We start from the raw sequence: 19811 nt of genomic DNA on the forward strand, positions 1-19811 counted from the left end.
TCTCCCTGGCTTTGGAATCAGTACCATATTTGTGTCATAAAAGGAATTTGGTAGGACTCCTTCTTTGCTTATCATATCAAATAATTTGTATAGTATTGGGATTAGTTGCTCTTTGAATGTCTGATAGAATTCACTTGTGAATCCATCAGGCCCTGGCGATTTTTTCTTAGGGAGTTCTTTGATGGCTTGTTCAATTTCTTTTTCTGATATAGGATTGTTTAGGTATTCTATTTCTTCTACTGTTAATCTAGGCAATTTATATTTTTGTAAATATTCATCCATATCTCCTAAATTGTTATATTTATTGCCATATAATTGAGCAAAATAGTTTTTAATGATTGTCTTAATTTCCTCTTTATTAGAGGTGAGGTCTCCCTTTTCTTCTTTGATACTGTTAATTTGGCTTACTTCTTTCCTTTTTTTAACTAGATTGACTTGTACTTTGTCTATTTTATCTGTTTTCTCCAAAATACCAGCTTCTAGTCTTTTTTATTAATTCAATAGTTCTTTTACTTTCGATTTTATTACTTTCTCCCTTAAATTTTAGTATTTCTAATTTAGTTTCCATCTGGGGATTTTTAATTTGCTCGCTTTCTAGGTTTTTGAGTTGCATGTCCAATTTTCATCTCTGCCCTTACTAATTTGTTAATATATGCACTCAAGGATATAAATTTCCCCCTGAGTACTGCCTTGGCTGCATCCCACAGAGTTTGGTAGGATGTCTCATCATTGTCATTCTCTTCAATGAAATTGTTGATTGTTTCTATGATTTCTTCTTTGACAATTTGGTTTTGGAGAATCATATTGTTTAATTTCCAATTCGTTTTTGATTTGACTGTCCAGGTGCCCTTACTAATTATTATTTTTATTGCATTGTGATCTGAGAAGGTTACATTTATTATTTCTGCTCCTTTGCATTTGTTTGCAATGATTCTATGCCCTATTACATGGTCAATCTTTGTGAATGTACCATGTGCAGCTGAAAAGAAAGTGTATTCCTTTTTGTCCCTATTTATTTTTCTCAACATATCAATTAAATCTAATTTTTCTAGGGCTTCATTCACCTCTCTTACCTCTTTCTTATTTATCTTTTGGTTTGATTTATCTAGATCTGAAAGAGGAATATTTAGATCTCCCACTATTATGGTTTTACTATCTATTTCCTTCTTGAGCTCTGCCAGTTTCTCCTTTATGAATTTGGATGCTACACCACTTGGTGCTTACATATTGAGCAGTGTTATTTCCTCATTGTTTATACTGCCTTTAATCAGGATGTAATTACCTTCCCTGTCTTTTTTAATCATATCTACTTTTACTTTGGCTTTGTCAGAAATCATAATAGCCACTTCTGCCTTCTTTTTCTCATTTGATGCCCAAAAGATTTTGCTCAAGCCCTTAACCTTAAACTTGTGTATGTCCACCTGCCTCATAGGTGTTTCTTGTAGACAACATATGGTAGGATTTTGGTTTCTGATCCACTCTGCTATTTGCTTCTGTTTTATGAGCAAGTTCATCCCATTCACATTCAGAGTTACAATTATCAGTTGTGCATTCACTGACATTTTTGTATCCTCCCCTAGTCCCACTCCTTCTTCTTACACTATTTCCTTTTAAACCAGTGGTTTGCTTTGAGCTGGTATCCCTTGTCCCCTCCCTCGATTAACTTCCCTTTCTACTCCCTCCCTTGTTATTCCCCTCTTTTTATTTTTAAAGGCCTAATGAATTTTCTCCCCCTTCTTCTCCCCTCCCTTTTTTTACCTCCCCACTTCCCTGCTCCCCTTTGTTTATCCCTTCTGACTTTCTCAGTAGGGTTAAGTAGTGTTTTTTATCCCAATGGATAATATAGCTACTCTTCCCTCTCCAGGTTGATTACACTGAGAGTAAGGTTTAACTATTACCTCTTAATGTTCTCTTCCTCTCCTTCTTATAATAGTATTCATCCCTTCCCCTTCCCATGCCCTCTTTGTGTGTAATAGAATATCCTATTTTTCTTATTCCTTCAAGATTCTCTTTGTGTCCTCTACTATTCACCCCCCTCTTTCCCTCCCACCCATATCATCTTAGACCATTTAGTATTCCAACCTTTTCTTATGAATAATTCTTCTAATTGCTGTAATAGTGAATACTATAATAGTGAATAGAGTTCACTACAGAGAATTATACATAGCATTTCTCTACATAGGAATATAGATAATTAGATCTTATTGAAGCCCTTAAAGAGGCAAATTTAAAAATTATGAGTTTTCTTCTTTTCCTCTCTGTTTCTTATTTACCTTTTCATGTTTCTCTTGATTTTTGTGGTTGGATATCAAATTTTCCATTTAGTCCTGGTCTTTTCTGTGCAAATACTTGGAAATCTTCAATTTTGTTGAATGCCCATACTTTCCCCTGGAAATATATAGTCAATTTTGATGGGTAGTTGATCCGTAGTTGAATGCTCAGTTCTCTTGCCTTTCTGAATATCATATTCCAAGCCTTGTGGTCTTTTAGTGTGAAGGCTGCCAGATCCTGTGTGATCCTGATTGGTGCTCCTTGATATTTGAATTGTCTCTTTCTGGCTTCTTGTAATAGTTTTTCTTTTGCTTGGAAGCTCTTGAATTTGGCTATTATATTCCTGGGCGTTGTCTTTTCTGGGTCTAGTGTAGAGGGTGATCTATGGATCCTTTCAGTGTCTATATTGCCCTCTTGTTGTAGAACTTTAGGGCAATTTTGCTGAATAATTTCCTTTAGTACGGAGTCCAAATTTCTATTAATTTCTGCTTTTTCAGGAAGACCAATGATTCTCAAATTGTCTCTTCTAGCCCTGTTTTCTTGATTTGTCAATTTCTCATTGAGATATTTCATGTTTCCTTCTATTTTATCAGTTTTTGACTTTGTTTTATTTGTTCTTGCTGTCTTGAGAGATCATTAGCTTCTAATTGCTCAATTCTAGCCTTTAGGGACTGGTTTTTGGTTATAATCTTTTGGTTTTCTTTTTCAATCTGGTTATTTCTGGTCTTCAGTTGACTTGCCTCACTTTCCAATTGTGAAATTCTGCCTTTTAAACTGTTATTTTCTTGCCAGATCTCTTCCATCTTTCTCATCATCTCAGATTTGAACTCTTCAATAGCTTGTGACCAGTTTTCATTATTTTGAGAAGGTTTGGATGTGATTACTTGTTTGTTCTCCTCTGCTGTCTGGACTTTCTCTTTGTAAAAGTTGTCCAATGTTACAGATTTCTTCTTGTTGATCTTTCTCTTTTGGGGTTATTGTGAATGGCTTGCCATTGTTAGCCCTGTGCCCTCTCAGGTTTTTCCTCACACCCAGAGTCTGTTTGCGCTCTCTATGCTCTTGAAGTCTCAGATCTCATTGTTCTCAGGGTCAAGCCTCCTGGTGGCCCCCTTGTTTGTTCCTCTGACTGAGACTCCTTTAATAGTTTTAGGGAGCTGTTTCCACAGTCGTGTACCCCTCTGCACTGGGTCCTCACTCAAGGTCCACTCCTGGGCTCAGGATCCAAGTCCGCTCCTGTGCTCAGGATCTGTGGACTCAAGAGCCTGAGCTTGGGCCTGCTCTCAAGGTCTGCGCTCAAAGTCCGTGCACGTTCTTTAGCCTCTTGGGGTCTTAAGTATTGCTGCTCTCAGGAACAGGCCCTGATGACCACAGGTAGCTGCCAAGGACTTAATGGATTCCCCAAGCTTGCTCTAGCTCTTGTGTACTGGCTTTGGTACTGTAGGTGGTGTGGGGTAGGGGAGAGGGTTGCTCAACTTGTGTTTTAGTGAGAGCTATTTCACCCCCTTATAGCATGGAAATGCCCCAATTCCACGTACCTTCAATGCTGCGCCCTGTTGTGGAGTCCCTTTGTTCCTCTGGATTTGTTTTTATGTCTTATTGAGGAGTCCTATATGTTTAGGTTAGGAGAGGTTAAGCAGCTACTTTTTACTCAGCTGCCATCTTAACCAGGAAGTCGCAATGACTTCTTAATTGCCCATTCAATTTCTTTTTAACCATTCCCTCTAAGGTTTCTCTTTTTAACCTGGTCAAAGGAATATTCAAGATATGAACTAGAATATAACAAAATTCGTTTGGAAAAACAAAAGTTCAAAATACAAAGAAACTAATTTCGAAAAAGTAAAGTAAGAACGTTTAGTAGTATTAGAGTTTAGAAACAGAAAAATAGATCAGAGGAAAAGAAGAAATATACAATGAACAGTAGTAAAAGATTATAATAACCTTGTGTTTGATAAAAGTAAAGATCCTAGTTTCACTATTTGGTAAAAATTGCTGGGAAAACTGTAAAGCAGTCTGGCAGAAACCAAACAAAGACCAATTTCTTATGCCATTTACCAAAATAAAGTAAAAATGAATACATGACCTAGTTATAATGGGAGATATAAACAAGGTAGAAGAAAAGGGGACATATTACCTATCAGATTTATGGATAAGAGAACAATTTATAAGTAAACAAAAGATAGAAAGCATTATGAGATATAAATGGATAATTTTTAAAAAAATTAGTAGAATTTATTTAGAAATATCTTAGCCCCTTGCTCCCCTGAATCATAAAAGGCATCATCTGGGAGACAGATATGTATATATAGATTATGCCTTCCCTGTTTCAGTTTTTCAGTTCATTCTCTGGAGGTGACATTCACAAATTATTCTTCAAGTATTAAATCATATGATATAATTATATATACATGTAATTCCACTTGTTTTGCTATTATTCCACCTAGTCATTTCTAAATTTAAAAAAATTTAGCCTTCTCATCCATCATAATCATATGCCACAATATGTTTAAAATGAATAATTCTGAATCCATTAAATTGAACCAAGATGAGAAGGAAAGCAGTAATTTGGGAAATATATCATGCCTAAAATATATAGAGAACTTTGTCAAATATGTAAAAATATGAGCCATTCCCCAATTGATAAATGGTCAAAAGATATGAACAGACAGTTTTTGGATAAAGAAATCAAAGCTATATATAACTATGAAAAAATACTTTAAATCATTATTCCGTTTATTTACTCATTTATTTTAGAAAAAAGCTTTCTTCCATCTTAGAATCTATACTGTGTATTGCTTCTAAGGCAGAAAAGTGGTAAGGGCTAGGCAATGAGGGTTAAATTACTTGCCCAGGGTCACACAGCTAGGAAGCGTCTAAGGCTAGATTTGAACCTAGGACTTCCCGCCACTAGGCCTGACTCTTAATCCACTGAGCTACCTAGCTGCCCCCACTTTAAATCATTATTGATTAGAGAAATGTAAATCAAAATAATTTTGAGATATCTCACACTTATCAGATTGACTAAAATGATAAAAAGGGCAAAATGACAAATATTAGAAGGGATATGGAAAAATACACTCTTGGTGGAACTGTGAGCTCATCTAATCATTTTGGAGAGCAATATGGAATTATAAAAGTATGTATACCTTTTGACCCAGAAATACCATTTACTTCTTTTTTTTTTTTTTTAAACCCTTACCTTCCACCTTAGAATCAATGCTATGTATTTGTTCCAAGGCAGAAGAGAGATAAGGATTAGGCAATGGGGGTTAAGTGACTTGCCCAGGGTCACGCAGCAAGGAAGTATCTGAGGCCAGATTTGAACCTATGACCTCCCATTTCTAGGCCTGGCTTTCAATCCACTGAGCCACCCAATATGTTCTAAAATATTTATAGTAGATCTCTTTGTAATGACAAAGAACTGGAAATTGAAGGGATCAATTGAGGAATGACTAAACAAGTTGTGGCATATGATTGTGATGGAATACTACTGCTCCATAAGAAATGATGAACAGTTTAATTTTGTTTTAAACTCTTATCTTTGGTCTTAGAATCAATCCTGAGTATTTGTCCCAAGGCAGAAGAATTATAAGGGTTAAGCAATTGGGGTTAAGTGATTTGCCACACAGCTAAGAAGTATTTGAGGCCACACTTGAACCCAGGACCTCCTGTCTCTAGGTCCGTCTCTCAATCCATTGAGCCACCTAGCTACCCTGGACAGGTAAATTAAAAAAGAAAGAAATGGAAAGACCTACATGAAATTATGAAGAATGAACCAAGCAGAACCAAGAGAACATTATGTCCAGCAACAGAAATATTGTTTGAAGAATAACTTGTGTGTCCACCTCCAGAGAAAGAACTGATAAAGAGAAATAAATAAGACAGTTTTATATCTATATCTATATCTACATCTATATCTATATACATATCTATATACATATACATATATATATATCTTTTTGTTAAATGATGTTTCCTTTAATGGGGCGAGGGAAGGGAGAAAAGGAATTAACCAGGTATTTTAAAGTAACAAACAACCAAAAATAAATTAAAACAAAAAAAACAAAAACAAACAAAAGTTTTCACAGGTGAGCCAACATAAGGTACTTTATTATTGAAAGAGAAACAGGGATTCTGAAAGTGACAGAACCTTTGGATAGAGAAGATATTCCAAAATACATCCTTTACTCTCAGTAGAGATTATGATTATAGTAACAGATAAGAGTGAGAACCTTCCTGAGTTTACACTGGAAGTCTTCAAAGGGTTTGTGATGGAAGGAGCTCATCCAAATACCTCTGTGATGCAAGTGTCAGCCACTAGTAAGGATGAATACCTATGTTTGCTTATTTCATTCTTAGCCAGGAGCCCAAGTTGCCCCATGATAGTATGTTCACCTTCAGCTGGGCAAGAGGAGTCATCAGCATAGTCATAACTGGTCTAGACAAAGAGAGTAACCACAATATACACTGATTGTCTAACTTTCTGACTTTGATGAGGAGGCCCTAAGCATCACAACCACAGTAGTTGATTACAGTCTTGGACCTGAATGATAATGTTTCTATTTTCAGCTTTGTATATGGGTATGAGAACGAAGTAGATACTGTCATTGCAAAATTGAAAGTTACTGATGCAGACATTCCTAATATTGCAGCATGGAGAATAGTATAGTCTGTCCTACATGATGAAAAGGGTTTCTTTACTGTTACCACTGACCCAGTGTAGTCAATAAAGTTTGGGTGCTCTCTTAATCCTTGCTAATAAGGAGGGGTAGAATGTGAATAAGGTGGCATAGAAGAGGAATGAAAGGGATGGCTGAGTTTAGGGAAGGAATGGACAAGGTGGTATTTTTGATGGTAAGGGAATAGGTGGGGTATTCAGGAGAGACAGCTTAAACAGGCTAGACACTCAGGCTAGAGACAGAGGATACTGGGGAATAGGCTGAACTCTTCAAGGTGAGGAGATGTATCTCTATAGACACAAGGAGTCAGGCCAGTCAGAAATGGTTTAAATCTGCCTTGAGGGCTTTTCCTTGTCAGTTTCTCAAGTCCCTCAAGGGAGGAGTTGAAGGGCTCCTTCAGGTCAGTTAAACTGATGGATTCAGGAGGAAGTCTCCGGTAAGGACGTCCTCCGAAGATGGATGCCTCCAGTTCCCTCAGAAAATAAAAGTAAATAATTCCTTTCCTCTTCAACCCTTGCCTGATCTTCGCCACAATGATTCACTCGAGGGTGTGAGTAGGTAACAAGGGGATTTATTAATATTCAGGGTTAGTCAGAAGAAGAGAAGGGTTTGGGGTTTCTGACAGCCGTTAGGGAGAAACTCAAGATGGGGGAGGGTCACAGGAATGGGTTGGACTGAGAGAGAGCCTGCTCTCCCAGCCAGGAAAGATTTGGCTGCCTTTAAAGTAAAGTGTATACTAAATCAATAAAATAAGGGATAGTTTGATTCAAGGATGTCCTACTTGCCTATAGGGAAACTAAACCTACAAAGTCTAATCACTAAAACTCAAAAGCCACCTTCCTCCCAGAGCCCATAGGGGAAAACACAGGAAAGGTAACAGGGGTGTAATATGGAGAGGTCAGGGAGAGGTTCAGAGAAATTAGCTAGGTTCAAATTGTCCAAAGACAAAAACACAGGCCAAAGCAAAGACGAGACCCAAAAGCTAAGCTTCAATTGGCCCTTCTGCTCTCTTCAAGCCTCAGGTTCTAACTGAACTTCTGTCAGGATTCTAAGGCTTCTAACAGCCAGAAGTTTTTAGTGAACTTTTTCAAGGGCAAAAACTTCTGTTGCATCTTTGCCTTACACCAGAAACCAATGAAGGAATTTAAAAAAAGCCAAGGTTTTGGATTTTGAGACCAAACAGCAATATATTATTTATATTAATAGTAGTGAATTTGGTTCAATTTGATGTCCGCCTCCCTACCTCCACAGCCACAGTCACTGCGGATGTGGTGAATGTGAACAAAGCCCCAGTCTTTATGACACAAGTTATGAAAGTGGAGATGCCAGAGGATTTTGAAGTGAGCAAGAAAATTACATTCTACATTGCTCAGGATCTCAACAAATTTCTGTCACAGAAAATAATGTATTGAATCTGGCAGGACATTAATCCTCACTCTGGTATCTGTACCTACACAAACCTTATTGTGGGTGATGGTTCTCCTTCAGCCAAGGCACAGAAGCTCTTGTTGCCAGAATAGGGGTGATGTCTTGTTCCTGGGATAGAACTGAGGGGTGGATAAAATGGAAGCCACAATGAAGATGGAGAACAAGAACAAGGCATAGGGAAAGATGGAATGTTAAAAGTTTATGATTATACGAGGAATTTCAGAGTTTGTAGATGTGGAAGTAGAATATTTATGGGTAATAAATCAAAGGTTTAATAATTTCTCTGTGTAGTTGAGGTGGAATAGAGAGTGTGGGTTGTACATTGCCAGCCGTGGGTAGAGATTATGGTATTTAAGTAGTTTGAGGAACTGGGTAGCTAGAGTATTTAGGTGGTCATTAATATGTATGTTGAAATTCCTTAATATGGGAAATGGGGGAAAATATTTCCAGCAAGTTTCTATGATAAAGTACTTATTTCTAAACTGTGTAACCCATGGACTAAGTATATAGAACAACTCCTACAGAAAGTAACTGTCCATATTCTGGCAATAAGAAACACATTATTCTATATCTGGAAGTTCAATCCCATAAGGAGGTTAGAAAGCAGCAGGTTCAGGTTTTGGGGGGAAAGTGGCTTTTAAGTAAGTCAGGACTAGTAAGAAATGGAAAATCTTAAACATGACTTTTGAGATTTAATTTCCATAGATAATTAAAAAAACAATCTGATTCCATCAACTTTTCTTTGGTTTACAGATAACGTATGGCTCCTTTGATTATACCTCATTGCTGTATCTCTCAGATTACATGGAAGACTTTGGTGGGGGACGATTTGTGTTTATGGAAGAAGGTGTTAACAAGACTGTAGAACCTAGAACTGGTAGGTCTCTTAAAAACTTGATACAGGATGATTTTTGAATTTATATTGGATTTTTAATAATATCTAGTCTATCTCTTCTATCATAGGGAAATACATGTAAACAGATTTTTACTTAGGAGACTAGATGGAGAATCTTTCACAAAACACAAAACAATAACTTACTAGCTTTCTTACAATTACATATTTTCTACTTTGTTCTTCCTCTCTGAATTCTAAGAGATGAATTATATAGCTCATCTAGCTTTTTTCATTTATTTAATTGGGACCAGGTGTATGTAATTTAATATACAAAACTAAAGTTTTTCAATCTAGTTTCACAAATTTCTCTTGGCAATTTTCCATGGCTTTAGATTTCTTTACAAACTACCTTAGGAAGTTTAAGTAGGTATTCTTTATTTAAGGAAAATAAATCAGTATCTGATGAGGAATATATAGCAGGAGGTTTAAGAAAGAAGTAAGAATGGTGACAGTAGAATGGCCTGCACAGCAGATATAATTGTCCAAAAGGGGAAAAAAAGCTTGAATCCACAGTGTGAAAAAAGGCAAGAGAAAATAATTGGTTGGAATTACAAATGGAAAAATTAGAGAACTATCTGGAAGAAGAGAAGCAAAAAATCAACAGTGTTTTAAAAAATGCAATTTACATCAAAATACAGTCAGAAAATAGATTTACTAATATTACAACTATGAACATGTTTGTGTAGCTATATAAATATATGTTAAGTCTTAGTAATTAAATGAGATATTCATATGATAGATTATAGTATTATAAACATATAATATTAATTTTACATGCATTATTACATCCTTTCATACACTATGTGGACTAGAATGAGCTACATTTTAATTTTTGAGATTCACATGTGCACCTAGACAATACTTTTGAAATATTGTTGGCAAAGTCTGGAGAAATAATTAAAATTAAGAAGTACTTTCTAAAGAGTATCAGCTTTAAGTGCTGAGGGTAACATTTGAGGTTTTCTTATTGGAATAATAATAATAACAATAAATGTTTATATAGTTCTTATCTTCCTCCTTCCCCATCCTGGTGCTGGCAGGCAATTAGATCTGAGTAATAAATGTATTATCATGTAGAACATACGAAATACTGTAGTTTAAACTAAGCTCACCTCTCCTTTATAATTGTAGCTGTTAAGTCTTGTATAGTTTTGACTATGACTCCTTGGAACTTTTATTTTTAAGTTCTTGAGATATGGTACCTAGCCTTCTTTACATTATTGGTCATTATTTTTCAGATAGTTTGGTAATTCTTAAATTACCTCTCCTTGAAGACCTGCTTTCCAGATAATTTGCTTTGTATTTTGTTTTCAGCCTTTTAAAAAATATTTCCTGTCACAATTGGTTGTTTTTTATTTGGCACATTCTGATTTTCAGGTTATTCAGTATTTGGTTGAGATTTTCCATTGTCGTAAGTGTTATGAAAAGTAGGTAATCTGTGGCAGGTCTCAAGCAATTTAGGTAGTGAGAAGGGATAAAAGGGATATGAGGTGATTTGGAAGGGGAATGAAGGAGATAGCTGAGTGTAGGGAAGGATGAGGTGAGATGGTATATAGGAAGGTAAGGGAATGAAAGGGAGTATACAGGAGGGCAGTTTAAACAGATTTATTCACCGATGCTAGAGACAGAGGATATTGAGGAAATAGGCTGAGATTCTTTAATCAGAGAAGGTATCTTTAAGGTACAGGGAGACTGAGCCAGTCAGAAATGTTTTATATCTGGCTGGAGGACTTCTCTTGTTAATTTCTAAGTCCCTTGAGGGAGGAGACAAAAGGGCTCCTCCCTGCCAGTGAAACTGATGGCTGCAGGAAGTCTCAGATAGGTACTTCCTGCCAAGATGGATGCCTGCGGTTCCCTCAAGAAATAAAAGAAAATAATTCCTTCCCTCTTCAACCCTTGCCTTAATTTTCAATACAATGATTCACCAGAGGCTTTGAGTAGGTAACAAAGGGGATTTATTGTCAGGGATAATCAGAAGGAGAGAGGGGTTTAGGGTTTTGTAACAGCCCCTAGGGAGAAAGCTGATGGTGGGGAAAGGTCACAGGAGGGGTTAGACTGAGAAAGCCTGTTCTTCCAGTCAGGAAGACTTGACTGCCTTAAAGTAAAGTATTTACCAAATCACTAAATTGGGGTTAACTTGTTTAGGATGCCCTACTTGCCTACAGAATCTAAACCCACTATGTCCAATCACCAAGCCAATCACCAAACCACCCTTCCTCCCAGGGCCCAAAGGGAAATACAGGAGAAATAGCAGGAATGTAATGGAGAAATCAGGGAGAGGTCCAGAGAAATTAGATAGGTCCAAATTTCCCCAAGACAAAATAAGCACAGGCCAATGCAGAAGCCAAAAAGCTAAAGCCAAGCTGAAAAGCTGAAGCCATCAGGCTAAACCAAAGCCCAAAAAGCAAAAGCCCCCAGCCAAAGCGAAAGCCAGAAGGCAAAAGCTCTGTCAGTTGGACTTCAGCCCTATTTATATATAGCCTCAAGCTCCAACTGACTTTCTGAAGATTCTAAGACCTCCAACTGTCTTTCTGTGACAGTTTGAAAAGCAAAAAGCTTCTGCTAGCAATCTTGCATTACATAAGGTGTCATTTTCCTTGCCTCCCTAGCTATTCTATTTAAAAACTCTTGATTCATTATTTCACTTCTTCTAGATACTCTTGTAGTCTGTAGAGCCAGGACTTATTTTGTTTCCCTGAGGCTCTATTTGGATTTGTATAGTTATTTTCTTCCTCCAGGTTTAGTCCCAGGCATCTCTAAGTACAAGGTATTTTCTCAAAATATTATATTTTTTTCCTGATTTTCTTGTCTAGGCAGGTCGGGGTGACCTGTGCTTTGATCAGGCCCTGTTCCTGTACTTCTGGATGGCATGGGTGGGTCCTGCCTTGGCCTAGAGCTGGTGGCCAAGATTTGTCCCTTTCTTCAAGGAACTCTAGGACTCTTCTGGTACTGTGCTTTGCCTACAGTCTCTTTTTGCCTATAGGGTTTCAGGGATGCAGTCAATTAGGCTCTATTTTAGGCCTTTCCTGCTAAGCCCTGGGGTAGTTCCATGTGAGGTTCCCATCACAGGACTTTGAGGGTTATTCTGGGGTGGTCTTTGTCGAGAGCACTTCTGCTACTCATTTTGGGGCTATTCTCTACTGGACATCTTTACTTTTAGGCCAAGCTGGACTTCTCTAATTGCCCTGGGGTTGCTTCATGCCATATTTTCTACCCATGGAAATGGTAGTTCATCTGAGCTTGAGTGGCAGAATCTACATGTTATTTTCCTTATCTCTTTTTAACTATTGTACTTTTAAATGTTTACCATAGTGTTTTGAAGGGGGTCTGGATTCATCTCATTCATAGCAAACTATTTTCCTACAATCTCCATTAAATCTACATTTTCTAAATAAACTAAAACTTGGGTCACTCTAATCTTGTAATTTTTTTTCCAAAAAAGAATTTATATTCCTGCCCTTTTATCCTGCCTTTGTTTTCTCCTGTCTCTCCCTAATTTGACTTCCCCATAAACAGAATTAAAACATTTTTCCCTCTGCACATTAACCCATTTTTTGTAGTCTCCATTGCATGAAATTAGTTACTTTTATGTTAAACCTCCTTTACCACCAATATAATCCTGAATCCAGTGCATAAATTTAAGTGGTACAAATGAATATTTTCCACATTACCAATCATCTTTCAAGTAGTACTGCTCTTGTCTTCACTAATGACTCTTGCTTCCTACTTGTTTCAGGTCGAGTCTCCTTCTTTACCTCGGGCTCAGAAAATCTCCATCGAGTAGAGAAGGTCCATTGGGGTACTCGATATGCAATCACTATCTCTTTTACCTGCAATCCTGACCATGGCATTGGGGACCCAGCAGACCTTTAAGAGAAGGGTCTAAGGAAATGTTAGCAGCAACTTTGTTGGAACAGCACTGGAGAATCATCACCATACACACAAATTGGAAGTAATAAAATGATAAATTTGAGTGTTAAAATTTCATGTTCGTATTTAGTATATCATTTATTTACAATGAATTTGATTTTGTAAATATTTAATTTTTTCCACAGGTGTAAGAATTAGAGAAGCAAAGGACTTTCTACTTTTCATTAAAAAAAACTCTTTATATTTACTCATTTGAGAAATACAGAGAAAAAAATTCCAGGGCTGAACATACTAGCCTATAACTAGAACGATTGTCATCATTCCCTATTTTCTGGGAATTTATATAATGTGATCTATATTTGGAAAAATTCCCATTTGTGCACAAGCAGATTGGTTTGTAGAGGGCTCTAATCAGATTTGTAGAACCAGTTTAGAGTTATTCAAGACCACTGAAAATATCAGTCCCATTTTAACACATATATTATTCATATAAATATAGTGTTTAATCTTCTGGGATGAGTGGTGTGAGCATAAAAAAAAAACCCGCAACAATTAACCTATTAGATAATACAGTTGAAGGAATTAGTTTTTCAGATTGTTTATTTATTCTTCCCAACCTAAGTTAGAGATAAAATTTCATTGCCTCACATATGAGCCTCTAAATCAGTGATGGTGTGCCAAAAAAGACATGCAGAGCCCTCTCTGTGGGTACACTCTCCCACCAGAGTTTGTTACTAGAAAGCCAGAGGGACTCAGGGTAGAGTCCCTTTCTCCATGTCCCTGAGGACATTCTCACTTCCCTTGCCCCTCTGCCCAGCAGCCCAATGGGAGTGCTTCCTCCCTCCCCTGTCTGGGTTAAGGTGCTGTGGCGTGGGATGCACTTGCTGCATGAGGGTGTGGTACAGATAGAAATCTGTTGAGTCTGTTGAAGGTGATTCCCGTTGTAGGGTTGGAGAGGAGCTAGGTTTGAGGGGAGCATAGTCCACAGTGTGGTAAATAGCTGGAGGGGAGCAGAGCTGGAAGGTAGCAGAGTGCTTGGGCCACTCTCCTTCTCCTCTCCACATGAGCCTCTCATCACCTATCCCCTTGCCCAGCAGCCCAATGGGAATGCTTCCATTCTCCCCTGTCTGGGGTAAGGCAGGGCTGGAGGGTGAAATAGGGGTTGGGTGGGGCAAGGAACTTGGTCTGGGTGGTGGAACCCAGCACTTTTCTAAAAGGTTTGCCATCACTGCTCTAAATAAACACATTTATGCATATGGGCTAAAATATATCACAATGTTGTCTTTGTGTAAGTTTATTTTGGTTACAATAATGGTATTTTATTTAACCTCTGTTCAGATGATATTTAATAGACAAATAAAATTAACCATGGAAAGAGAGAAAAGAAGACATTTATTAGAGAAACAGATCTTTATAAGGAGCTTGTGGTCATGTGATAGTAGAAGTGTAAGACGATATACCAAATTTGAGAAGTGAGTATGTAGATAGTGGTTGGGGACACCCTCATTCATAAAGAGCTTGTATCATTTGAAATATTTCAGAATTTTAAAAACTATCCAATGAGAAGAACTATATTTTAAGGGCTGTTAAAAACAGTAACTGCAACTAAAATGCAAACTGTCAACAACAGTTACTTTACTTTGTATTATCAAGAAGAAAAAATTACTTTTTAGATTCTATCAGAAATAACATTGAGAGTTTGCATCTTTAAAAAAAATATCATTTTACTTGAAAATCCTCTTCACCTGTTCTTAACCAATTTAGATTACTTAGTAATGTGCAGACCTCTTCATTCCTCTCCTTTTAAATTTAGCCCACATTATTTAATATTATAAAAATGTAGACTATTGAAGAAATGACTATGTATTTTGACATTAAGATTTGGGTGAGGAGAAGCTCAGGATAAGGTGCAAGGAAATATTAATGTGATGACATGAAATACTTTTGAATAGAAGTACATATTTTATCTCTTTTTCTTTGATTTCTTCTAGTTCTTTACTTTTTAAAGATTGTGGTTTAGTTGTTTAAGTTATATCTCACTCTTTATGATCCCATTTGAGGTTTTCTTGGCAAAGATATTGGAATGGTTTGGCAATTCTCCAGCTCATTTTACAGATGAGGAAACTGAAGCAAACAGGGCTACGTGGTAGTAAGTGTCTGAGGCTAGATTTGAGTTCAGGAAGATGAATCTTGTTGACTCCAGGGCTGGGACTCTATCCACTGTATACCACCTAATTCCCCTTTTAAAGATTATCTCTACAGTAAACACTTTGCATCTTGTCTCTAATGTGAATTTACATTGAAGGAACAGAAAGAGTGACAAGAATTTCACTTTGTTTTATGCTTAGTTTGCACAGATTTTTGGCCTTTTAAATTATTTGAAAGATTAAAATCTCACTGGTGAACTATTTTGTAAATTTTGCTGATTGCTTTATGGGGAACCAGCATACTTGCTGTATCTGAGAAAAGTAATGAATACATTTTATTACATTTTTGCTTATAAATATTATCTAAACTAAATTTTCTTGTCTTATTGCTATTACTTGCATTTTTTGAAATATTTTAAATAGAAATGGTAATAATGGACATCCCTGTTTTTCCTTTAGCCTTTCTCCATTACATATGATGTTTTTTCTTGAATTTAGATAGATACTATTTACCATATTAAAGAAAGATTCATTTGACCCCACCCTCTTATTGATATCTTACAAGCTTACATCAGTCCTTCAGGCTTCTAGGGAATCCTGACATATCTGTGGATACTTTCTCTACCACTGGCCCAAGCTCTCACTGGCTATGTTCTTCCTACTTCAAGGGAGCAAGTAAGTAGTACCCTTATTCCATTTGTAAGAATTAAAATTAGGACTTAGGTCTTTAGAATTTTTATAAAGTTTATTAGAATTACTTGGATAGGTAAAGGCAGAGAGATAGAAAGAAAAGCCTATTCTAAACTGTTATTTTCTTTTTGAACTATTTACCACTTTTCTTGCCAAGTTTCTTCTATTTTTTAAACTTGGTTCTCATATTCCAGCCTGATTTCTTGGAGAACTCATGACCAATTTCCATTTTTTTGGAAAGTTTGGATGTATTTGCTTGTTTTTCCTCCTTTGCTGTCTCCTCTGTAGTTTGTTGTTTCTCTAAGTAAAAATTATCCAGAGTCAAAGGCTGCTTCTTATTTTATTTTGGTGTTTGTAGCTTGTGCCTTGCTGGCCATTACTAGGTTAGTTTCCTCTTGCCTTCTCAGCCAGAAGTCTGCTGTGAGGAGGGTAGGCAGCTCTTTGTGTACTGAGCTTCAGTGGGTTTTGCCCTAACGTTACTTTTACCTAAAGCTATTTTTTCAAGTATCCCTAGCATCTGCTGTGGGCAGCCTGTCTCTGTGCCCAGGCTCCGTGTTTCTCAGCCTTGTGGTGTCCTGAGTTTCACTGCTCTCAGGGGTAGGTGTCAGCCTTCCCCAAGAACCTAGTGATTGCATTGGCTCTGTCTCTGGTGCACTGGCTGTGCCTCTGGTGATGTAGGTGTAGTGAGGGAGGAGTGATCAGTTCACGCTTTGGTATGAGTAGTTTTATCCCCTTATAGCATGGAAATGCCCATACACTGCCTACCTTTGATTGAGTACTCTGCAGTAGAGCCCCTTCGATTGTCTGATTCTGCTCCTTGTATTTTTTTGAGGCTTTTCACATGGTCGGTGGTGAGTGTTGGACTTAAAAATCAGCCTGACAGACTACTGAACTATTTCTAGCCTGTTTAGTAAGCTGCTTCCTGGCTCCTGCCTTGTCCAGTCTCCTGTACCCCCTGTCCCCAATGTTTCCCAACACTGTCTTCCTTATCTCCCCCATGATAAGCCTAAAATGTTTTCCAGCATGAAGCTATCTTATTTACCTTCTTGAGGAATGTTTACAGCCCTGATGAGATGTTTACCTCCTTAATGAATGTTTGCCAAATGCTTCCTGACCCCTGACCCTGAAACCCCCCTTGCCAGGTGCTTCCTGACCACCTGTCCCTGACACTACCCTGATGATTATGTATGTACCAACCCCCCTTCCCCAAAAATTTCTATATAAACCCCCGGCTGAAGAAGCCTCAGGGTCGGTTCAGGCACACCTCTCTGCTTATGGACCCTAGCTATTATTGCTTGTAAAGAATGAGCCTCTTCTTGCATATTGCATTGTTAGTGTGATTCCTCCGAATCTGGGTTAGGTATTAAAATTTGGGTACAACAGGGAGGAGAAAGAGCCCCTTGCTACTACTCTGTGGCCATCTTAACTGGGAAGTCGGGAAAAGCCACTCTAGCTAGCCATGTGGCTTCTACAACATCACCCCAGCATGCCAATTCCTTGGCAGGACACCTGAGACAGAGAAAGCACTTTTATTCCTTCTCTTTACACCCAAATCAATTTCAGAATCATGTCTGGATCAAGTCACCATCCCATGACCCACACTTGGTGACGTAGATAACACAAACTCACACACACTCAGGAAGACTCAAGTGACCTGTATTACCCAGAAAGGGGAGGATAGAACTTTCCTCACCTACATTTAACCACTGAATACCAGTGGCTTTAATACACACACACACACACACACACACACACACACACATTCATTTATTCATTCATTCATTCGTTTATTTGTTTATTTATTTATTCATTCATTCGTTTGTTCAGTCATTTATTTATTTATTTATCCATTCACTCATTTATTTATTTATTTATTTGTTTGTTTGTTGAAGCAATATAGCAAGAACAAATATTCAAACATTTTCCCCAATACTTTAGGGACATTATTACCTTTATATAACCTCAGTCTCTGAAAGGGATTCGATTCATTATCTGGTTTAGTTCTTACATTGAATGGAACCCACAAAGTCAACATTTAGTGGTTGAATCATTGCTGGATGAGTCTGCTGGGTTATGATCCCTAAGGACACTCTTGGTGATCATTTCTGATCAGAATTTCTATTCATAGATTCCTGTGGCTCTTGGTCCCGGCAAAGGAATAAGATGTGAAGTTACCTTGCTCTCCCCCAGATTCAAATGCAGCAAAGCAATGGCTGGAAGGGACTCATGCTCTTTTATAAAACCATTGAAGTTCAAACTATGCAGTCAGTGAAAAAGGCTCATCCTAGCCACAAATCAAACCAGTTACAGAATATCCAACCTCTTCAAGCTACTTTTCTAATGCAATATCACTTTTTTCTTGAAAGTAGCTCCTTAATGTTCTCCACATGGTGGCACAATCACAGCAAATTGTTGCCTTCTGTAAATGTACCAGATCCCCATTACATTTGGATATCATGGTTTTGGTGTTTGAGGAAAAGTTTCATTTATTATATGACAATTCTTGGTCTAATATTAGGCTAGTCAAATAAACTAAGTCTTCTATCAATCTAAGTATGTTTTATTTTGTAAGGAATAATAATTGATTTCATCTGTTATCAGTATCACAAGGGCAAAATAATTTCTGAGAGGTTCTTTTATTTCATCTTCAGTTACCAAGAAGTCTTATTTTTAATATATTCTGATTTACCTTTCTCTGTTTTAAAATCAGACTCACTATTTTATTAGTTTCTTTTTAAATTCTCTGTTTTACTTATGAATTTTCATGGTTACTTTGCTTTCAGTTTTGTTAATCTCATGCTTGTTTTTCCAGGATTTCTTTTTTGGTGAGGTTTTTAGGTTTGTGGCTTTATTAGTTTTTTAAAAAATGATGTCCCAAATTTAATACTTTCTTTCTATTTTTTTAATAAAACTATTTAGAGATACAGATTACTTCTAAGAACTGCTTTGGTTGTATTCCTCTATAAATTGGCATGGAACCTTATTGCTGTTATATATTGTTGTCAGGTACTGAGGTAGCAAAGGGGATTGAGTGTTTCACCTTGAATAAATAAGACTTGATTCAAATCTAGCCTCACATGTATTCTAGCTTTGTGAACTTGAGCAAGTCAGTTAACCTCTGCATCAATTTTCTCATTTATAAATAGAGACAATAACAGTGCCTACCTTTCAGGGCTGTTATGAGGGTAAAAAAGTAAGATAATATTTGCAAATGCTTTGCAAAACTTAAAGGTCTATGTAAATGCTAGTTACAAATTTTCTTTGTGAAATTTACTGTTGTGTTTATGATTTCTATATTAGTCCATCAATTCATAAGGATTAAGTTATTTAACTCCCAATTAAATAAGTTTTCGTAGCCTCTTTACTGAAAATATTTTTAGTGTATTATGGTTAGTATTTCATATATTTCTTCCTTTCTGCATTTGTGTGTAAGGTTTTTGTGACAAAATACATAGTCAGTTTTTGTAAACGTACCAAGAGGTATGAGAAATATGTATGATCCTTTCTGTCTCTGTTCAATTTTTGAAAGTTTTTTCAGGTCTTACCTTTTTTCATGTTGGTTTTCTTATTGGGCTTCAGACAATAGTTATACATTGAGGTTCTCTACTATTATAGATTTACTCTGTGTTTTTTTTTCTCTATAATTCTCAGAAATTTGCTACAAAGATTTTTTTCCCTTTTAAACACTTCAGCCTAGGTGCATTAATTCTGTTTACATATGTAAGAGCAGGCTAGCAGGAGTGAACCTTCGGAATGTTGAGAAAAGCAGGCTGGAGGGACACAGAGTGACAGTTGAGCTGAAGCAGAGGATCTTAGGAAGGAGTGCCTGAACTG

At 37.0% G+C, this 19811-nt stretch overlaps 1 protein-coding gene across 1 annotated transcript in view; it reads left to right on the forward strand.

Annotated features, from left to right (window-relative positions):
- Nucleotides 1–13259, forward strand: part of OGFOD3 (2-oxoglutarate and iron dependent oxygenase domain containing 3) — a 69651-nt gene extending 56392 nt beyond the window's left edge. Inside the window, exons 8-9 of the mRNA XM_044672766.1 lie at nucleotides 9129–9252; nucleotides 13007–13259. Of these exons, the coding sequence (XP_044528701.1) occupies nucleotides 9129–9252; nucleotides 13007–13143 (261 nt within the window). The 3' untranslated portion in view covers nucleotides 13144–13259. The remainder of the gene's footprint in view (nucleotides 1–9128; nucleotides 9253–13006) is intronic.
- Nucleotides 13260–19811: the final 6552 nt, after the last annotated feature.

The sequence above is a fragment of the Gracilinanus agilis genome, chromosome 4 (assembly GCF_016433145.1).
Source record: "Gracilinanus agilis isolate LMUSP501 chromosome 4, AgileGrace, whole genome shotgun sequence".
Classification (NCBI taxonomy): Eukaryota; Metazoa; Chordata; class Mammalia; order Didelphimorphia; family Didelphidae; genus Gracilinanus; species Gracilinanus agilis.